Genomic DNA, 20718 nt, shown 5'->3' with positions numbered 1-20718 from the left:
TCACCACCAGGGATTCGTGAAATAGGACCATCTCAAAAGCTAGCCTTATGAAGATCCTTGACTCCAAATCCCTTTAGAACGTATCTTAGATATGTCATCATGAGACTTACTCAGAATATTAATAGCTAGCATTTATATGCATGCCAGGCACAGTGCTAAGCGCTTTACAAATATTTTCCTTGTTTGATCTTCACAACAGCCCCTGGAGGTATTATTATTACTGAACATATCTTATAACTGAAGAAACTGAGGCAAACAGAGTTTAATGACTTGCCCAGAGTCACTCACTCAGCTAGGAAGTTATCTGAGGACCAATTCGAACTAGGATTTTCGTGACTCCTGGTCCAGTGCGCTATCCACCGAATCACCTAGCTGCTCTTAAATCTCCTTAGCACGTATTTAATTTATTCCATAAAATTTCATTCATTTGCTCTTACACAGGGCACTCCCTTAAATCTTTTTCCTGTAGGCACTGTGAATGAGAGAATAAAGGTGCTGGAAGGCAGGTGTTACTCTATTTTCTTCTATCTCCTCACAGTGCTTTGTACAGAGAGGTCACTCAACACTCCTTTAGAAGCAACGCCAGTTAAAAACTGAATGCTTTTTCAGGGTCACTGAGGTAGAAACTGCCCTTACTTGGTATATAGGCAACCGGCTCAACACCTGGCTAAACCTAGTCAAATCAAGTCAACAAGCATTTATTAAGCACCAACTATGTTCCAGGCGCTGTGCTAAGTGCTGGATATACAAAGAAAGGTTAAAAACAGCCCCTGCCCTCAAGAAGCTCACAGTCTAAACAATCACGTACAAACAAGATACAGATGGGATGAGTTAGGATGATCAGAGAGCAGGCACTAAGGGGAATGGGGAAGGCTTCCTGCAGAAGGTGGGATTTTAACTGGCACCGCACAGGGAGCTGAGAGCAGAGAGGAGGGAGGGCATTCCAGGCAGGGGGACCGTACAAGCAGCAGCCAGTAGGCCGGGGGCACCAGATCCAGCTAGGAAGGGCTAACCCTAACCCAACACACACTGGTGCAAAAGGTCGCTCATTTTTAAGCAACCCCAACTATGTGACGCTGAAGGAAGGAAAGCCGGCAGAGGTGACAAAGTGCAGGCACCATGTGCATTTCACAACAGGACGATCCCTTCTCCTTTTAGAAGGCGCCTGGACAAGCCGGTCCTCCCTCGGCTTCTCCACGGGGAGGCATCAGGGCAGGAGAATGCAGGGGAGGACTGGCGTTCACAGAGAAGACACTTCAGCATTAATTATTAAAGACTAAGTTATGTGCTCTGTCCTCTGTTTAAGAAGCAAAGCAAAAAAACTCTAATGCTGAAAGGGATAAATATCTGTTACCTGAAAAAGAGCCACTTGAAGGCCTACCTCCTCCATCCCTTGGCAATGCTGAAAAAAATGACTCTGATGCCTAAGAGTTTTTCAGCAGCCTCATGCAGGCTATGTACCCACTTTTCCTTTTTAAATGGACATACTAGGCAAACACGGACATTTCCACAAACCAAGAAAAAGAGAGTTGTATATGGAACTCAAGTTCTCATCATGTATGACTTCTTTTTCTAACCTCAGCATGACACTGATATGGTGTGATGTGACATGACATGCCAAACACGACCCTGCTGTTTCGCGCCTCCTTCAGGACTGGCTGGCTTTTCTTTCTTTTTGCCCCATATTATATTTTAAAGTCAGGAGACACCACAGGCACAGAGAATGGAGAAGTTCCAGAATGTAGGCAAGGGGCTAACTTAAAAAATGGGTAGATATTGTTATTATTTTATTATCATGTTCTTTGTTATATACCTGCTCTTCCCCCCTCCCCCAATAAAATATAAATTTAAATAACAGTAATGGGCAGAAACCTCCCATTCTAGAATGGAAGGAAAAATAAAAGGGAAGTCTTGAGAATTTAAAAACAAACAAAAAACCCCAAAACAGAAACCCTACAAAATGGGCACCTTTGTTCTCTCCTCTGCACACCCAAGTATCTATTATTCACTACAGCTCTGGCTATGCTCAATGCCAACAGTTCATGTGCAGGCACACTGGCCATCTCTCTGGACTACCTTCCCTCCCTCTTGTCCACCTCTTACTCTGGCAACAATCCAAATCCACTTAAGATTCCTAGAAACTCTGCCCCCATCAGATGGCCTATGACTCCACCTACCACCTCTGCGACTTCTCAGACAGGTGGCGTGGCTGCCACCTTCCTTCCCCACCTGCCTTATCTCCACCCCCCCCCCCTTTTGTTGAGGCAATAGGGGTTAAGTGACTTGCCCAGGGTCACATAGCCAGTGAGTGTCAAGCGTGTGAGGCTGGATATCTATCCACTGCGTCACTGAGCTACCCCTATGCTTTCACTTTTTTTTTTTGGGTGAGGCAATTGGGGTTAAGTGACTCGCCTAGGGTCACACACGTAGTTAAGTGTCTAGTGTTATGTGTCTAAGGCAGGATTTGAACTCGGGCCCTCCTGACTCCAGAGCCGGTGCTCTCTCCACTGCGCCACCTGTATCTCTGCCTGTATCGTTGCTAAGGTGACAGGATTGTGCTGCTTTCTGCCCTTGTATGAATCTGTCCAGCACTTAGGACAAGGCCTGGCACACAGGATAAGCTGAATAAATGCGCTTCCATTCCTTCCAGGTCAGAGATCAATGTAACACAGGTCTGTCATCCTCATTACATGGATTCTGAGACAGTTCTAATTAAGAGCTATTTTTCATTAAAATTTAACAGGATTTATTCTGTTACAATACTCATGGAAAATTTTAATAGTACAAAACCTAAACTTAACATAATTTCCTTTTGTATTGATTGGCAGGATCATAGATACATTTTTAAAGGATGCCAATCAACTCTAATTTCTCTTTTTTAATGTCTATCTTAATTTTAAGCCTCAAATTTTTGTCTTTTAAAAAAGAAACCAAAGATATATATCTCAAATAGTAAGAAAACCATTAATTTTATTTTATTTTTTTTTGGCTAGGCAATGGGGTTAAGTGACTTGCCCAGGGTCACACAGCTAGTAAGCGTTATGTGTCTGAGGCCAGATTTGAACTCAGGTCCTCCTGAATCCAGGGCCGGTACTCTATCCACTTCGCCACCTAGCTGCCCCGAAAACCATTAATTTTAAACAAATTAAAGGAGTACAATAAATGTGGAGAAATGATCATGAAAGCTTCTCACTAGAAGTAGTTCCGATTAAAAAAAATCCAATTTCCAACATTACACAGGATACGCATCAGAATGCAAAGTCATTAAATTCAAACAGTGATTCTTGAGTGAAAAGTGAGCATAACTTGGGACCTCCATGCAACACTATAATATAGGCCTGCTAAGAGGATGCATCATACAAACAAGTTACCAGTAAGTAAATCACAGTAGGCTGAACACTAATGCACCCTTGAAAAGTGTCAGAGCAGGCCTCAGATATTTCACTCATCTGCATGGCTTTCACTTCTTCTGAACTTTCCTAAGAGCCAATGACCAGTTTACTAGCCCAGTTTTATGGTGCAAACAGAACCAGGAAAGAAAAAGGTCGCAGTCCTCAGATGAAAACAATCATTTAAAGTTTAGCCTAAGCGATGCCCTGCAAAGGTGAGAGGCGGCATCTTTCTGCACAACTGATGTCCCTGAAGGGAGGCACTGGTCCTTGGTTTAGGTCTTGTATCCTCAGGGTATCTCCTGCAGATCCGCTAGCGGTTTTGTGTGGTGCCTTGTCAAGTGCTTATGAGACATTTGCTGGACTGACCACTTTTAGAAAGGTTTTATGTTAATAACAGCAAAATAAACAAAAACACGATCCTTAAAATGGCAAGTCCATTCTAAGCATTTACTTTCAAGATGAAATACAAATGAACAAGTCTGAAAAAACTGAACTTTAGTCCTCATAACTGTACATAAGTGAAAAGTTCCCAAGCTAATTCCTCCTCGTCCTAATAATTGTTCCAAACTAGGAATACCAAAAAGCCATTCCAATTTATTTAGCACACATCTAAGAAATCTGAATAAATCAAATTTTAGTCTAAATATGTCTACATAAGTGCTTCAGCATTAATGGAAACTAAAAAACTAGCCCATTATGAAGTACACTGTTTTAAAAGTTGTCCTTAGGAGGAAAAACCAGCTATGGTCACAGTATATGGGATGTGGAGTGAACAATCTAGAACTTAAGAAGAAAAATATATTATCCCCTAAAAAAGTCTTAAAATTTTGAAGATACTGTTACCTGGTGATTCTCATAAGCAGAGAAATTCTGCAAACTTTCAGCTCAATACTTCAAAATTCAGACTCTAAATAATGTTATCTCAAATAGATTGCTTTTAAAATACTATTGTTCATTACTACGATACTAGAAATATTGTCTAATATAGGAGTGTTGAAAGGGCATTTTTACCTACCATCTCATCTTTGCCTTCATTCTTAAATGATGACTCTGTTTCCATAGGTAGATCACTGTGATCCCCTTCCAAACTCTGCTTCTCAATTACCGATGCACTAGCCACACTGAAGATACCATGGATATTAACACGTACTTTAACCTTCACTTTGGAACTGTCACCATCAGACTGGGGAAAAACATTCTGAATAGTGAAGTTCCCTTCAGGGGAAAGAAGGTTATAAAGCTTTGGTCATAATGTGTTTGAAATTCTAGCATCTTAGGATGACTCTGCAATCAACACAACATAGTCTGAGTTATTATTATTATTCAAAAACAACGCCCTGAAGATGGTAAATATCACAATCCTGGTATTCCACAAAGGCTAACAGATTCTAAAACTGTCAACGTAAGGCCTGGAAAAAAAAAATCAAGAGAAGCCATCCCCAAATCTCAGCATCTCTACCATTACAGGATAGCTGGGTTTGAATGAATTACTAATCCTACAGAGACAACTCTGTTCCCCATGTTTACATTCATTCACTTTCCATTCTTCTATTTAAAATTAGAATGGAAAAAGACTACAGACCAGTTAGCCAAATCAGTTACGGAAAGGCTTTGGTCTTCAAAGTCAGGTCCACTGTCCCAAACCCTCCTTTTAAGGGGAAAAAACATTTCTCATGTTGCTCCGTTAAAACTTTCTACCCCAAGTACTAATAAAAACTCAAGGGTTTTTCCATTATATTTTGTGGCATAATTTAAGATAACATTATTTCAAAGCAGCAAGCAATGAGCATGTCTTAGGTATCACTTGGTCATAGATTTGTAAATATGTTAAGATTAATTCTCCACCGAGAACAGGTTTATACTGAATTCTCTCCACTGAAAATCATTATGATAGCATTTGAAATTGATTGATATTTGATATTTTTGCTTTGACTCAACCAGTATCTCCTCAACACCAAACAAACCTCCTTAAAACAAAGATTTCCTCACAGTTTATAATTTTACAGAAAGGAGGGTTACTGTGACCTTCACCCATGTTTACAACAGTGACCAAGGTATTTGACCAGTTTTGTGGTTTTTTTTTTCCAAGCTGACTTTTTTTGCATTGTTAAGAGTATGTATTTTTCTGACTTTGCTTTCTGCATTCAGGCATCTCCTTTATCCCATGAAAACAAGTATCCCCATGGTTTTCTGAACTCTTTACCGAGTCACCATTCTTTGTTTGGTGTAATTATACTCCATGACATTCATGTATCATGATCTGAGGGTACGTTTTTCTCCAGTTTTTTCCTTAAAATAATAATGCTATGAAAACACCTGCACACAAATCCTTTCTTGTATCTGTAACCTCCTGGGAACACAGTCCCAATATTGGAATCTTGGCATCAAACAATTTAGCTCTGGGCATGAAAAGCTTAGGGACTTTTGTGGAATGATTCCTAATCATTTTGCAGAATTGTTGAACCAACTCAAAACTCCACCAGTAGTGAATTACCATGAACCATCAGCGACCTGGATAGCATGGACCTGAGATGATGTCTCCGGTTTTTAAAAATTGCATTTCTATGTGTATTAGCAACTTAAAACATCTTTACAGGTGGTTACTGATAAAGTTTGTACATTTTCTTTTGAAAACTTTCTAACTATCTTTTTGTCTAAAGGGGAAATGGCTTAATCATATATTTTGTGTCATTTACTGATTTTGGATGTTATACTTTATCAGAAATACTAAATTCGAAAAGTTTTTTTCTCAACCCACACGATTCCTTCTAATTCTATCTGTATTGATTTGATTTGGGCAGAAACAACTTTAAAAAATAAAACCTCCAATTTTCCTCCTTATTGTGACTTTTTAATATTTGGATTACCTACGAGGAATTTACCTTGTTTTATGTGTTAAGATGCTGTTTTAAAATCTACTTTAAATCCTATCTGAAGTGTACATAATTAAAGAAACTACCAAGACTATCACTCTTTCCAAATACTATCTGTCAAGTCCTACTGTTTATTTCTTCACTTTCTAGTCACAAGAAGGGCACAGCTGAAAAATACGGTTACAGGGTCTTAAGCTCACTAACATCACCTACAGGTACTGTTTCTGTCCTAATCAAAAGGTACTTGCCCCTGATGCTGCTAATCACAAAGTTAAAGTGGGAGGAGAGGGAAGAGTGTTAAAAATGCCTAAATTATAAGAAAGCAAATTCTGCTCTTGGATAAAACAATAACATGTAACTAATGACCTGACTGCAGGGCTTCACCTACTTTTTGGCTGAACGGTTTCTTAAAGCGAGGACATTTAAACAGGCTCAGACACAAGCAAATTAAAAACTATTCACAAATCACAAAGGGATTCAGATAACCTAACCTTACCCAGCACATTTTATGTATAAATATCATCTACTCCCTCAAAAAGAGTAAACAAAACAAAAATGCCCAGTGAACTCCATCTAAGAAATCCGTACTAAGTCACTTTATTTTGTAAAGGGAGACAGTGTGTGGAACCCTGCCTATGCTGTCAGGCTCCTCAAAAGGGTTAAGTTTTACTAACTGTTTTTAATTCTTTGTGGCAGGGGTTGGATTTGGGAAGTAAGATAAAGGCATACACTCAAAAATAGAGGTGATGTAAAACAGAAGGAACCATCAATATTTAAACAAAAAGGACACAAAATAAAATCTTCTAGAAGGCAGAAAGGACTTAAGTTAAATCTGTGAGAGTTTCGCAGCCCTGGACCATATCAATTTCAACCTATCAATCATGATGTAAAAATTTTCTCTTTTTTATAAATACCATCCTCTCAAATTCTCTCTTACCAATTCGGGGATCAGGATAAGGCACTTCATGTGGATGGGTATAATATGCTTCTAGTTCAAATGGTTCCTTCTTGTGAAAGGTAATAACTTTTGAGAATGGAGCAGGATGATTCTTACAGAACACTTCACATTCCCTAAGGAAAAGAAAATAATTTTTTCTTTAGGTTAAATGATAGATGCTCAGAGTCATAACTATAAAACCACTTACATTTTAAACTTTAAAAAGTGTAGAGCCACTGCAAATACAATTATAATATATAATTATAATAATCAAAAATTGAAAGACAATACTAAATAAATTATATCAGTCCATCCATATCTGAATGCTGATATCTTTCTGAAACAAGGAACAGACTGATCATCACATACAAGATAAAGAAAAAGCCTAAACATAAATTGTGTCAATACCACTACTACCAACCCTCCCTCCTTCTCCACTTCCATCCCACCCTGAAACAACTAACTAGTACCCACGGTGTTAGGATCATAGCTTAAAAAAAAGTCTTTATTATGAATATCACGTTATAATCATGAAACATCAAATCTCCAAATACAAAACAGAAAAAGAACTGCACGTAAAACTCTGAACCACTCCTGCTTTGCACAGCTGGTTTTTCTAAATAGCTAGCACTTGTATTGAGTCTTGAGGTTTGCAAAGCACTTTACATACACGTGTCATCTCACAAAATACCTCACAAAAACCCTGCTGAAGGAGGTGCTTTCATTATTTCTATCTTACAGACAAGGAAACTGAGCCAGGCAGAGCTGAGGAGACAAGGTTATCCAGCTAGTGTCTGAAGAATTCAAATTCAAGTCTTCTCTCCTCCAAATCTAACACTCCGCCACTTCTCACCTTACTTCTACCTTCTTCCGCATATTAAAAAAAAAAAAGCTTCATCTACAATCATCGGGAGGTGGGGGGAGCATCACTACCTCTATTTGCAGGATGGTAACATTGCAGTGGGAGAGACATTCAATATAACTTGATCCAACACCCTCATTTTAAAATGGGGAAAATGCAAGTCGAGAAAAAGGGTGTGGCTCAAGGACAGCTAGTGGGCAGTGGACAAGGGTAGCAGTAAGAAGTATGGGAAGTTCCACTGCCTTCGTAACTACCTAACGAAACCTCAAACTGATCTGGAAAATACAGATTGGGAAATCCAAGGCGGCTGGGGGTTTAGGGGATAATCACAGGGAGTCAGTTTCCCCATCCAAGTTGGCACCAGGAGACAGACAGAGAGGTCTGCAGACACTAGGGCAAGGTCTGTCCATGTTGTGCCAAGGCCACAAGCTAAGGCAAGGAGGTGCCCCAGAGCCAGCTGAGACTGGCAGGGCCTAACCCTGTGCAGTATCCAGGAACAACAGCCAAGTGACAGGGATGGCACTCACTACCCAGTTCTGGATCATAGATCCCAGGGAGACTAAGTGGGAAAGTGGGGAGGGGGAGACCCTGTGCCTAGGGGGCTCATTCTGGGGCGAGGAGCAGTCACAAGACCTAGGCAGTCGACCCAGCAGCAGCTGGGCTGTTCAGCCTCAAGTCTGCACAAGCATAAGTGGAGTAGCAGTGCCAGACCATGGAGGGCCTGCAGTTCTGTGCCTCAGAACCAGCAGAACTTTCCAGGGAGGAAGAGTGGTTGAGTCCAGCAGCATTTACCGGAACTCTGGCCTTTGCTTAGACCCACACCCAGGCCAGAAACGTGTAGAGCTCAGACAAGGGGGCAGGAATCACGCTCTGCTCTGGGTCAGAACACTCTGGGAGCACCGAAAGCTTGCAGGGCCCCAGCCTAAGCTGTCCCTGAGATCCTGGAACAACACAACATTCAGTACCCCAAGAAAGCAGTAACAGGGCCAGCCCGGACCTTCCCTGCAGAAATCCGGCAGACCTAACATCAAGTCTCAGGTCAGGAAATTGGAAGACGGAGCAGGCAAAAAAAAAAAGATCCAACGTGCCATAGAAAACTATTACGGTGACAGAGACATTCAAGACACAAAGCCAGAAGAAGACAATGACTCCCACATACCTTCAAGCAAAGTTTCAAAGAACAGCATAGCTTGGGCATAAGCTCAATTACAATTTTGGAATAGGTGAAGCAAGAGTTCTAAAGTGTTTCTAGTCAATGAAATGAAAGCTATAGAGGAAAACACTGGAAAGGGAAATAGTAGCTTGGCACAAGAAGCACAAGAAGCCTAAGCATCAAACTCTCTGAAAATTGGAATGGACCAAATAGAAGCCAAAGTTTAAAAAAAAAAAGAAAGAAAGAAAGAAAGAAAACGTAAAGCATCTCATAGCAAAAACAAGTGGCCTAGGAAACAAAAGAGGAGGAATTTAAGAATCTCTATAGCCATGATGTTAAAAAAAAAAAGCCTAGATATCCTATTTTCAAGAGATTCTAAAAGAAAACTTCACAAATCTCTTAGAAGCAAAGAGAAACGTGGAAATCCATCAGTCATCTTCTGAAAGAAACCAAAACAAAACTCACAAAAACAGCATAGCCAAAATCCAGAGCTTCCAGGCCAAGGAAAAAATACTACAAGCAGCCAGAAATAAAAGATATGAGGTACCAAGGAGCCACAGTAAGGATCATACCAAGATATAGCAGCCACTACAATAATGGACTGAAGAGCTTGGAATACAACATCCAGAAGGTAAAGGATCTAGGTTTACAACCAAAAATAACTAACTCAGCAAAACCAAGCATCATCTTACAGAGGAAAAGAATGGATTTTCAAAACAGGAGTTCCAAGCATTCCTGATGAAGATCAGAGCTATGGAAAAACTCTGAAGTGTACACAAAGGTGTATTCAAGAAGTAAACAATGAAAAGGAACTAAATAAGATGAAACTGCTTACATTCTAATTTTGGGAGAGCACACATGTCATCATCAGGTCCATAGAGAGCATCTAATTAAACAAGGCTTAGGATTAGTTTTGTTATTATCTTTATGATCTTAATAGAAAAAAAGGAAGAGGAATGGAGGAGGCAGGGGGCAAGGAAGGATATAAGAGACAGGGATGTTGGGGAAAATTATCTCACATTTTCAAGATGCCCAAGTAGAAGGCCTTACATAAGCAATATGGAGTGGGTGACACCTGAACCTCCCTCTCATGTGAACTGGTCAAAGAAAGAAAGCACATACACGTTTGGTACATAAATACATGTCACTCAATAGGAAAAACAGAAGGAAAAGAGAAGGGAGAATGAGATGGATGGTAGATTAAGTGAGGGATATATCCTAAATAAAACTGAGGTATGGCTGACCAAGTAATGGGGAACCACTGAAGTTTACTAAGTAGGGGAGTAACATGGTCAGACCTGAGCTTTAGGAAATTATCTGTGCAGCTGGGTGGAAGATGAAATAGACAATAGAAAGGCAGATTAAGAGGCTGTTACAATAGCCGAGGTGAGAGGTGATGAGAGCCTGACCTAGTTTGGTAGTTCTGACAGCAAAAACAGAAAGGAGAGATGTAGAAGGAAAATGACAAGATCTGGCAATAGACTGGTTATGTAGGGTCAGAGAGAATGAGGAATTGAATGCTTAAGTTGTAAACTTGGGTAATGGGAAGGACCATGGTGCTTTAGACAGTAACAAGAAGTTTAGAGGAAGAATAAGGGTAAAGATAAAGATAACGTAATGAGATCAGAAATATACCTCAACCTATCCATGCCTGCTGATAACATGCAACTTACTCCGTATTACCAAAACCACTGCACTGCCCCAGAGTTGAGAGCCTGACCTCTGAGGGGCATTTTCCATACCCATAGGGTGATGCTGAGTGCCGAAGGGGACATTTTTCCCAGTGGGAGCTGCTGCTGCAGGTGTCTGGGTGGCGGTTAAATTACAATGGCCCCGAGAGGCCAACACTCAGCTAAGAAAGGGTATGATCCATAGCTTGCACAGGGGAGTGAGTGGACAGAGTGGAGAAGTGTTATGGATACTGGTTGTGTTGAAGACAAATCCCATTTTCTGATCTGTTGGTCATATAACCATTGGAAGGTGGTATCAGGCCAGTTCCCACTTTGGAGATCACTGGACTAGATGACTTCCTGAGGGACTATGATCTATGATCCTATAAAAGAAATTTGATGGGATTTTGCAAGAACGGGGACAGGTATATTTAGGCTGTCCTTAACAAGTAAATTATATTCTAAAATTCATATAGTATAAAATTCAAAAATATTTTCCCTCAGAAACGTTATATTAACCAGTCAATAGCCATTTATTAAGCATCAACTATGTGCCAGGCACTGGGGACTAAAACACAGGTCACTGACCAGAAGGGAGTCACAAAAAAAAGCCAATTTAACTTGTAACAGCTGAAAGAGTAAAAATGCTAAATAAAATACTACCCTCTCCAAGACAGTAAAGTCTGGTAAGGAAGCTCAAAAAAGTTAAGTTTTTTTTTCTTTCAGAATTTACTGGAGAATTAAAGGAATGGCTCTTTGGTAGGCTGGAGAAAATTTTAAATGTTAAATTTTAACTTGTTTTACTTACTCTATACAGATGTACCTCATTTTGCAAGACAGGAAACTTAATTTAAGTTGGAAAACATGCTATTTAAAATTTAAATAAACCTGGGAGAAGACCTATGATAATAAGAATAAACAAATTCAAATGTCCCTTATTTAACTGTTTGAGAAATATAAAAATATAAAATTAGAATAAGTAATTGTGAGACTTATTTTCTTAAAACAGGACATATATGTAGTTAAAATAGGATTTGACACCCTACATTTTGCTATTTTTTTCCTTGTTCAGCCCTAAAAAAAAAAAAACCAAACCTTCATCAAAATAATCATTAGTGCTATTATTTTCTACACTCTTATATTTTTGCTTAACCCTTGTTCTGAATGCTCTGATTTCCTGATGTCTTAACTCTTCAGTTTAAAAAACTGAGGCTCAATTAATTTAACTGATGTACTAGTTTCTAAACACAAGTTTAAAGACAGACTTACCCAGTTCCATCCTCAAAAGATGACTTCCATCTTAATGTTACTGAATAGGGAACAACATCCGTGATGGAAAACTCACGAACTTTAAAGGCTGGAGAAAGAATTGCACACTGAAAAATAAAACACCAGTGTAAGTCACAAAGGAAAAATACCATTCATGGCTGTGTTATTTTAAAGAAATGGTTCAATAAAGTATGTGTGGTAACTAAAACCTGAAGTGTATTTGCAAGTTACTTCTGGTAAGAATTAGTTCCTCTGGGTCAATCTGTCTTCCTTCAAAACTGATACAATGAATATTATTCTGATGTTCCTTAAAAGACAAGGAGGAGCGGAATTTGCCCGAGTCCTCGCTGTTACACTCAGAAGCTCAGGAACTGAGGCTCGGAGGGGTTAGTAAATGGTCATATAATTATGAGAGTCATGGGCAGGATTCTGAGCCCTGGTCTTCTCGACTCCAAGGCCAGTCCTCTGTACACGTTATCACAAGACGTCTCAAAGCAAGAAGGTGCCAGCAGAGACTGAAACACAGAGCCAGACATCATTCCTGCTGGTTTAAAACATGACAATACGGTCTAGCACGCATGAGATTTGAAGGAGTCACCACATCACCACAGCTCGTGAACTATATTTAAATGAATTAGTGAACCTGGAGCCGGAGGATCTAGGCTCCAAGCCCACCTCTCACTTTTCCTAGACCACCTTGGTCACCCTCCTGATTTCCTCCTGGATGAAATATAACATAACATCTCCTCTCTGGCGTCTGAAGCTCCTCATAAGCTGGCCCTTCCTGACCTCACCCTGTGCTCCCCTCTGGGTATTCTCCCCACTTCTTCGTCTCCCACAGGCCACCTGCTGCAGGAGGCCTTCGCTAGTCCCTACCCTTTCAGATGACCTTCCATCCACTCTGTACAAACTTTCTACCTATCATCTCAAACTGACAAGACCCAAACGTAGTGTACAGCCCTGTGCAGGAGCAAGAGAGGAATGGTCCAAACTCCTGGCTCCCACATAATGTGGCTGATTCTCTGTGGCAGGAACTGGTACCTAGCTATGTGGACGCCATCTCCCCCACGAGAACGCCTTTCTTTGTACTCCTGGTGCTTAGCACAATGCCTGGGCACGCAGCATCCCAGGAGAGGACCACCACTAACAAGGCCCTCTCGGGGCTCCTGAGGTTTACAGAGGACTTTGCTCACAACAACGCCCTGAAGCAAGTCGCGCAGATGTCATTAGCCCCATTTTACACATGAGCAAAGTGGCATTCAGGCGGGGCTATCTGCCCACGCCATCAGGATGGGCACTTGGGTGTGTGATGACAACCCCAACCCCCGAGGAGGCCCCACCTGCAGGACAGCTGGCCTCGCATGTGCGCAGCCCCCGTACCTGCAGTGCGCACCCCCTTGCGACAGCTTCATCAGCATTTAATGTGGTGCTTATGTCTTTAAGAAAGAACTTGGCAATCTGCTCCTTCACGGCAGGGATTCGGGTCGCGCCTCCCACAATTTCTATACTATTTATATCATCACGGCTCAAGTCTGGAAAAGAAAAGAAAGGTTTTTTTTTGGTTCTAGTTTCATCACCTTAAAATATTTTTTCTGGCATATACAGCCAAATACTAAGTGTGTATGTATCTCTATATATACATCAGTTGGCTACAAATTATTGTTAAAAATCTGTTTCTAATTCAGATTCTATAAAACACACAATGAACTGGTAACCAGAGATCAAAGATGAACAAACACATCAAATGTCCGAGTCAAAGATATGGGCACAAGACTCTGCCTGGGATTTAAAAAGGATTAGAAGAAACCAGACTTGACCATAAGGAAAAGTCACAATCTGCTACGATAAAGCCCTTGAGAGGTCAGGTCACTTTCACCAAAACCACTCCTCTACGGGCAACCTATTTACATGTTCACACAGAATAATACATCAAAAGACTTGTAACATCATACAACTGAAATGTGAATAGGTTTTAGTCATGAGAATGAGGGGCCCCGTGACTGACAAGCACTGTGAGTAAAGCTAAACCACAACACAGAAAGAAAAGGGTCAGGGTTCAAGTTCTGGTTTGGATATTTGGTACCTATGTGACCTCCTTCCTCTGTTAACTGAGAAAGCTGGACTACAGGGGACAGGCCAAGGGGAGGGGTGACCCCGGCTTCCACCTCCTTTGTTTTCTCACCTAAAAAGATCTTCAGTTCACATCTGGCATTGGAGGGGGATGCTCTGCAATTTTATTTGAAACAGTTTTCAGAAATGTTTAAAAATAAAGGCGATGTGTTAGTGACCATGGAAGTTCTACATTAAGTTATTTTCAGACAACAATAAGAATATTCAAGTTTTAACAAGCAAATGCCTGCTTTTCTAATACAGTCGATTTGTCACCAAAATCATAATTTAGTCACTATGAAATAATGCCCTCAGACTTCTAGTCATTTACTTTTATGGGACCAGAAAACTCAATCACAGCTCCTGCCTAAGCTACCACTCCTCCCCCCAAGAAGGAACAGCAATCTTCTATCACATTTTTATCATGTAGCCTTTCTCCCACTTCCACCCACGACTGCCCACACTGGCAAGAGAGACAGCATGGCCATCAGACTATTGCCGACTTACTTGCTTGTTCCATTACAGTTTTTAAAGGTGGTTCCACTCTGGCCAAGAGAGAAACACAAAGCTGTTCAAACTGACCCCTGTGGAAAAAAAATCAGAGTATTAGGCAAAGACAAAAGGATGAGCAGAGGGTATTCTGAAGCATCAGAATGAAGAAATCTTAAGTGACCCAAATATCAAATTAACAAACACTCTGGGAATTGAAAAGCACCTGTTCATTTTACTGGAAACATCAAGGTCATTCATGAAACACTCGATGTTCAAAGGAAGGTCAGACGCATTCGCACTCATCAATTTCTTTAGTTTTTCACACTCCTGGTATAAGCGCAGCAGGGCTCGAGAATTATCTTTCACATTTAATTTATACTTTGCCTTGAACTCGTCACAGAAGTAATCTACTAAAGCATCATCAAAGTTCCTGCCGCCCAGGTACGGGTCAAAAGTAGTAGCCAAGACCTGGTTAATTTAAAAAAAGAGAATTAAATGAGAATAGCTTTAATTGTATTATTTGGTAATGTGAAGAACAGTATTTATCAAATACTTTACACATGTTCTCAAAGCAGCCACTTAAACTGTTATACTGGCAATAAATGCTTGTTTTGCTGGAGGAAAAAACAACAAAAAGCCTCTGTGCTTTGAAAAGATAAGTAAAAATCAGATAAGTTTATTTAGGATCATCTCCTGGCTTTTTAAAAGGTGATGCACAGATCAAGGAGGGAGCATGTGCCGCTGCTCTGGGCAGCTCCCCATTCTCCAGCCTTCTCTCATTCTACTTCTAGCAATTGGAGATAGTACACTGAGACAAGAAAAAGAAAAGGAGTTATGGAATAAGCACAGCAGAAGAGTAAATAAGATGATCACTTGGTGCAGATGATGGCACGGTTTCCTAAAGATATGACTACAACTTAAATAGAACATTTAACAACTACAGTAAAGTAGCAGCATATGAAACAAACCTACACAACCCAGCAGCAAGAGTTAAACAAAGAGCTACCTGAATAACTGGTTGGGTGATACCACACTATGATTAAAAATGACACTAATCAAATTAACCTATTATTCAGTGCCGCATACCACCAAGAGGTTAGACTGTAGAACACACACATACGAAACAACAGGTCAAGAATTCCAAGGGAAAGGCTAGAAAAAGTAGAGCAGGAGCAGGCTGCAGTACCATGTCTCAAACTGTACACTGCGATTATAACTATTAAAACTCTTGGGCATGGGTTTTAAAACAGGAAAGATTAGGTATACAGCATTCAAAAACTCTCATTTACTGGGGTGAAGAACACAGCAACTGGCAAGTAGTCTGGCAGAAATTAGGCCTGGATCAACATCTTACCCCACATCCCATAATAAATTCAAAATGGATACACAACTTGCATATTAAAGATCACACCATAAAAACATTAGCAGAGGTCATGGATGTTTCACAACTGTGGGTAAGAGATGAATTCTTAACCACAGAAGGAACAAAGGAAATTACTGAAGAGAGAGTTCTGATTACGTGAAACTTCTAGCAACAACAAAATTAATGCATCCAAGAAAAGGAAAACAGTCTACTGACAAAAGAAATCTCTGAGTCAAATTTCTCAAATAAGGGTCTGGTATCCAAGATTCACAGACCAAAAGCTATCCCTCAATAGGTAAGTGGTCCAAGGCTATGAACCCAGATTTCTCATAATAAGAGAAATGCCGATCAAAAATCACCCTGATGTTTCACCTCACATTCAGCAAAGATGACAGAAGAGGGAAACAGTCAATGCTGGAGGAGCTGTGGAAAGATAGGCACATTAATGCACCGTTGGTAGAGCTGCAAATTAGTATATGTATTCTGGAAAGCCATTTGTAATTATGTAAAGAAAGCCACGAAAATGATCATACCCTCTGATTCAGAGATTTGACTGACTCCTTGTGACCCTACTTGGGAATTTTTTGGCAGAAACCACAGCAGTGGTTTGCCATTTCCTTTTCCAGCTCAGTTTACAGATGAGGAAAACTGAGATAAACAGGGCTAAGTGACTTGTGCAGGGTCACACTGTCTGAGGCCAGATTTGAACTCATCAAGATGAGTATTTCTGACTCCAGATCTGGTGCTCTATCCCACGGTGCCACCTACCTGCCCCCCCAGAGATTCTACTGCCAAGCATATACCACAAAGAGGTCACTGACAAAAAGAACAGCTCTAAATATATGCCAAAATATTTATAGCATCATGTTGTGTTGTAGAAAAGAACAGTAAAAAGTTGATGCCCATAGATTGGGAAGTTAAATTATGGTACATGAATAGAACGGGGTATTACTGTGCTATAAGAAATGATGACTACGACAGATATGAAGAAGCATGAAAAGCAAACAACATGCACAATGGTCACAGTAATGTAACTGCAAAGAATTACCGCCACTGGAACCAAAGGCTACAAAATGAGAAAGAACAAGCAGCACCTTCTGTTTTAACAAAGAAACGGAAACCAAGGGGGACGCCCATCAAATTGGGGAACGGCTCATGCCATCAAAAATGTCATGGATTCTTATTGTACCATTAGAAATAAGAAACACCTGGAAAGATTCCTATTAACTAATCAGAGCAAAGGGAGCACATAACAGGAGAGCAATTTATACAGTGACTACATGAGCATCAAAAAGGAAAACAGCTTTGAAAGACTTTCAGACTCTGACTAATGCAGAGGGCAACCTCGACTCAGACGGCTGATGGAAAGTAGGCTACCCCACCACTTGTCAGAGGATGGACTATCTTCAGACACAGCTGATACATGAACTTATTTGTTATGCAGGCGGGCTTTCACTTGGGAAGAAGGCCAAGCTCTACAAGGAAAGTGGGGATGGGGGAAGACACACGGAAGAGAGCAGAAGGAAGTGCCGAAGAGGCCACAGACAAGTGCAGGAATGGTGGTACGATGCTGTTAAGCTGAAGAGAGTCTTTTAAAAAATCTACGAAAGAAGTTCATGGTTTCATATACAACCTTTTTTCCAGCTCTTCATGAATGGAAAAGTTCATGACGTTTGATGTTTGTCAAGTTCATAACGAGAAAAAAATGAGAAGGAAAAAAGATGGCATGCTACGTCTAAGTACCAAGCTTTCAAATCTATTTCTTTGGCTCGTGAGATTCACTGTCACTTTCACTACAAATTCAACCCACAGAAGCACTAATTTTTAATTCATCTACGGCTGATTCTAAAGAATTATTCAAGAGATAATTCTCCTAAGAATTATAACTTACTAAGAAATTGCTTTCAAGAATACAAATGTAAGGAATATAGGTAATATTTACTAGAAAAGTTAGACAAATAATTTATCCTAAGTCTTAGAAAAAGTACAAAAACTAGGTTTCAAAAAGAGTGTCCTTATTCTCAAGTCAAGTTTTTTTAATAAAATACATAACCTAATACACACGACAGCTCAAAGAAACCCTTCGATTTCAAGATAATTTTAATAACTAAGGTTTTATTGTAAGTAATCTGGTATATATTCTTAAACTTCTAGAAGAGCTCGGGGGGGGGGGGGGCAACATAAAGATATTTAGTGCCAAAGAAGCAACCTCCTAGCCAGCAATAATGAAAACAATGGAGACACGAGAATTGGGGGGGAGGGGGGAGAAAGGTTATGGTTCCTTCTCCCCACCCCCTCTTCCCTATCTACCCTGCAAAAAAGTAAGAGAACAGAAAACCAGAAGGAATCACAGGCAATACAGCTTTAAAAGTTACATGTTGTAATGAAAAATGTTATCCAACTCCAGAGAATGAACTGGTAGAGCGCGAATGCAGATCGAAGCACCCCTTTCTTCATGTTTTGTTTGTCTCTGTTTTCTTTCACAACATGACTAGTATGAAATATTTTGCATGACTGCATATGTATATGAAATTGCTTGCCTTCTCAATGAGGGAGGAGGAGAGAGAGGGAGGGAAAGAACTTGGGACTCAAAATTTTAAAAAAATGAACGTTAATATTTGGAAAAAAGTTACATATTGAATTTGTAATATACTTAAAAAGAAAAGCAAGGTCTATATAAGAGATTCACAGATTCATGTACAAATTCTCTTGTCCTATTCACAATGTATATAAAAACGCTCATTTTATTCAGAATTTGTTAAAACTCAAATAATAATGAAGTAGCAAAGTCAACCCAAACAGTAAAGAACACAGAGCTACGGATAAAGACACAAGAGACAGAGTATCTTAGCAACAACGCTATGATAATAAGAGCATGAGAGGTGCAGGGGGACACCTAGGGAACCTGATGGGGATCTCACTCGCTGTGCGGTTCTGGGCGAGGCTCACACCTTCAGCTTGAGTTTCCTCATCTAAATGGGGGCAACGACACCTTGCCGCCCCCCCCCCCAAGACTGAACATACCCTGAGGGCAGGGACTGCTTTCACTCCAGTGCTGAGCACAGTGCAGGGCCATCCCCAGGGTTAAGTGCTTAAGAAATGCATCTTGTGTGTCTTGAAACACTTTCCAAAGAAATATGTTTGGAAAGTGAGAAAGCCTAAGCCTCTAAAGTGTGAGCCTGGTAAAACGAATAAACTATGATGTATAAAAGTATAATATAAAGATAGAAAAAAATGATGCCCATCAACTCCCGCTTAAAGCATTCCCAGAAAGAACATTAAGGAAAAGTAACATGGTCTGGTGACTAGAGTAAACCTTGAAGTTAAAACCAGGGTTCAAGTTACCACTGGATCCCTCTGGAATCTGTGAGCAGCAGAGGAGGAAGCCTCCTGCCTGAGAGGGGACTGTGCCAATGAAGGCACAGGTCCAGTCTCGAGACAGGGTGTGTAGGGAGTCGGCCTTAGGGCCCATAAAAATTCACTTGAGTTCAGGCTCCCCATACCTCCTCATTTGGGGAGTCTGGTCAAGTCGCTTGACCCCTCAGTGGCCTGGGCCATTTCCTAAGACCACAAGTTACAGAGGAAGTGCTGACCTGCATCGGCCTAAGGGTTTTCTCCTCTAGAGAATCCCTACATCGGTGAAGTCACAAGGCCAGTTCCTACCCCTTCTATCATAAAAAGGCACACTACTATCTTCTTTTTCTTTTTCTTGCTTTTTTGGTGAGGCAAAAATGGGGTTAAGTGACTTGCCCAGGGTCACACAGCTATTAAGTGTCAAGTGTCTGAGGCCGGATTTGAACTCAGGTCCTCCTGATTCCAAGGTGGGTGTTCTATCCACTGCACCACCTAGCTGCCTCTACTACTATTTCATCTTAAATGACCTTCTATCGCTATCTGCACCAGAGCCACCCCCCAACCCTGGACTCAGCCCCTAGGGTGCCAGCTCAGGGGGTGAGCCCTCTGCCTGCACATCAGCTATCATCTCCCGCTCCTCTCGTCCCTCCTCGACCCTCCCTGGCCTTAGCATCTTCCCAATTCCCCTTTTCTAGGGTCCCTTAATGTGCTGTGTTTCCATACTTGAATGTAAACTCCTGGAAGGCAAGCCTGGCTCGCCTGTATCCAAAGCCCCAATGTTTAACAGTATCCACACGGAATAAGTGCATAATAAATACTTTATCTGTATACTACCTTTTATTAAACCAATTACACGGACTCATTTTTAGTAAGAGAATAATAATCGAATGTAGAAAATCTCTCACTTACCTTAAGTTTTCCCTTGTTAAAAGCACAAACTGAAACTTGGTAGGCAGAATGCCCCATATCGATAAATACGACATTTCTTGGTTTCTCCTCTAAAGGTGGAAGATCTTGCTTATAAATTCCATACGCAAGTGCAACTGTAAAAACAAAAAAATTTTTTTGGAATTTCAGCCATCTTGGAGATCAAGTACCACTAAATTATTTTAATAGTTTGAAATTTAATGCAAAAAGAACACATTATTATTCACGAAGGGAGTGAATTTATTTTTGGTAATCTGCCAACTCATACTTTATTCCATTCTACACCTTGACCAACAACATTGTAGCACCCCTTAACA

The 20718-nt window shown here is 40.5% G+C and overlaps 1 protein-coding gene across 1 annotated transcript in view; it reads right to left on the bottom strand.

Moving 5' to 3' along the window:
* Positions 1 to 20718, bottom strand: part of HSPA4L (heat shock protein family A (Hsp70) member 4 like) — a 63916-nt gene that overhangs the window by 19066 nt on the left and 24132 nt on the right. The window contains exons 6-12 of the mRNA XM_027854645.1: positions 20384 to 20517; positions 14981 to 15225; positions 14773 to 14849; positions 13537 to 13688; positions 12157 to 12263; positions 7203 to 7336; positions 4408 to 4607 (exon numbers count right to left, since the gene is read on the bottom strand). Coding sequence (XP_027710446.1) covers positions 4408 to 4607; positions 7203 to 7336; positions 12157 to 12263; positions 13537 to 13688; positions 14773 to 14849; positions 14981 to 15225; positions 20384 to 20517 — 1049 coding nt within the window. The remainder of the gene's footprint in view (positions 1 to 4407; positions 4608 to 7202; positions 7337 to 12156; positions 12264 to 13536; positions 13689 to 14772; positions 14850 to 14980; positions 15226 to 20383; positions 20518 to 20718) is intronic.

The sequence above is a fragment of the Vombatus ursinus genome, unplaced genomic scaffold (assembly GCF_900497805.2).
Source record: "Vombatus ursinus unplaced genomic scaffold, bare-nosed wombat genome assembly UNPS02010461.1, whole genome shotgun sequence".
Taxonomy (NCBI): Eukaryota; Metazoa; Chordata; class Mammalia; order Diprotodontia; family Vombatidae; genus Vombatus; species Vombatus ursinus.
Note: the sequence above shows the minus strand (reverse complement) of the source record. Positions and strands in the feature narration are given on the sequence as shown.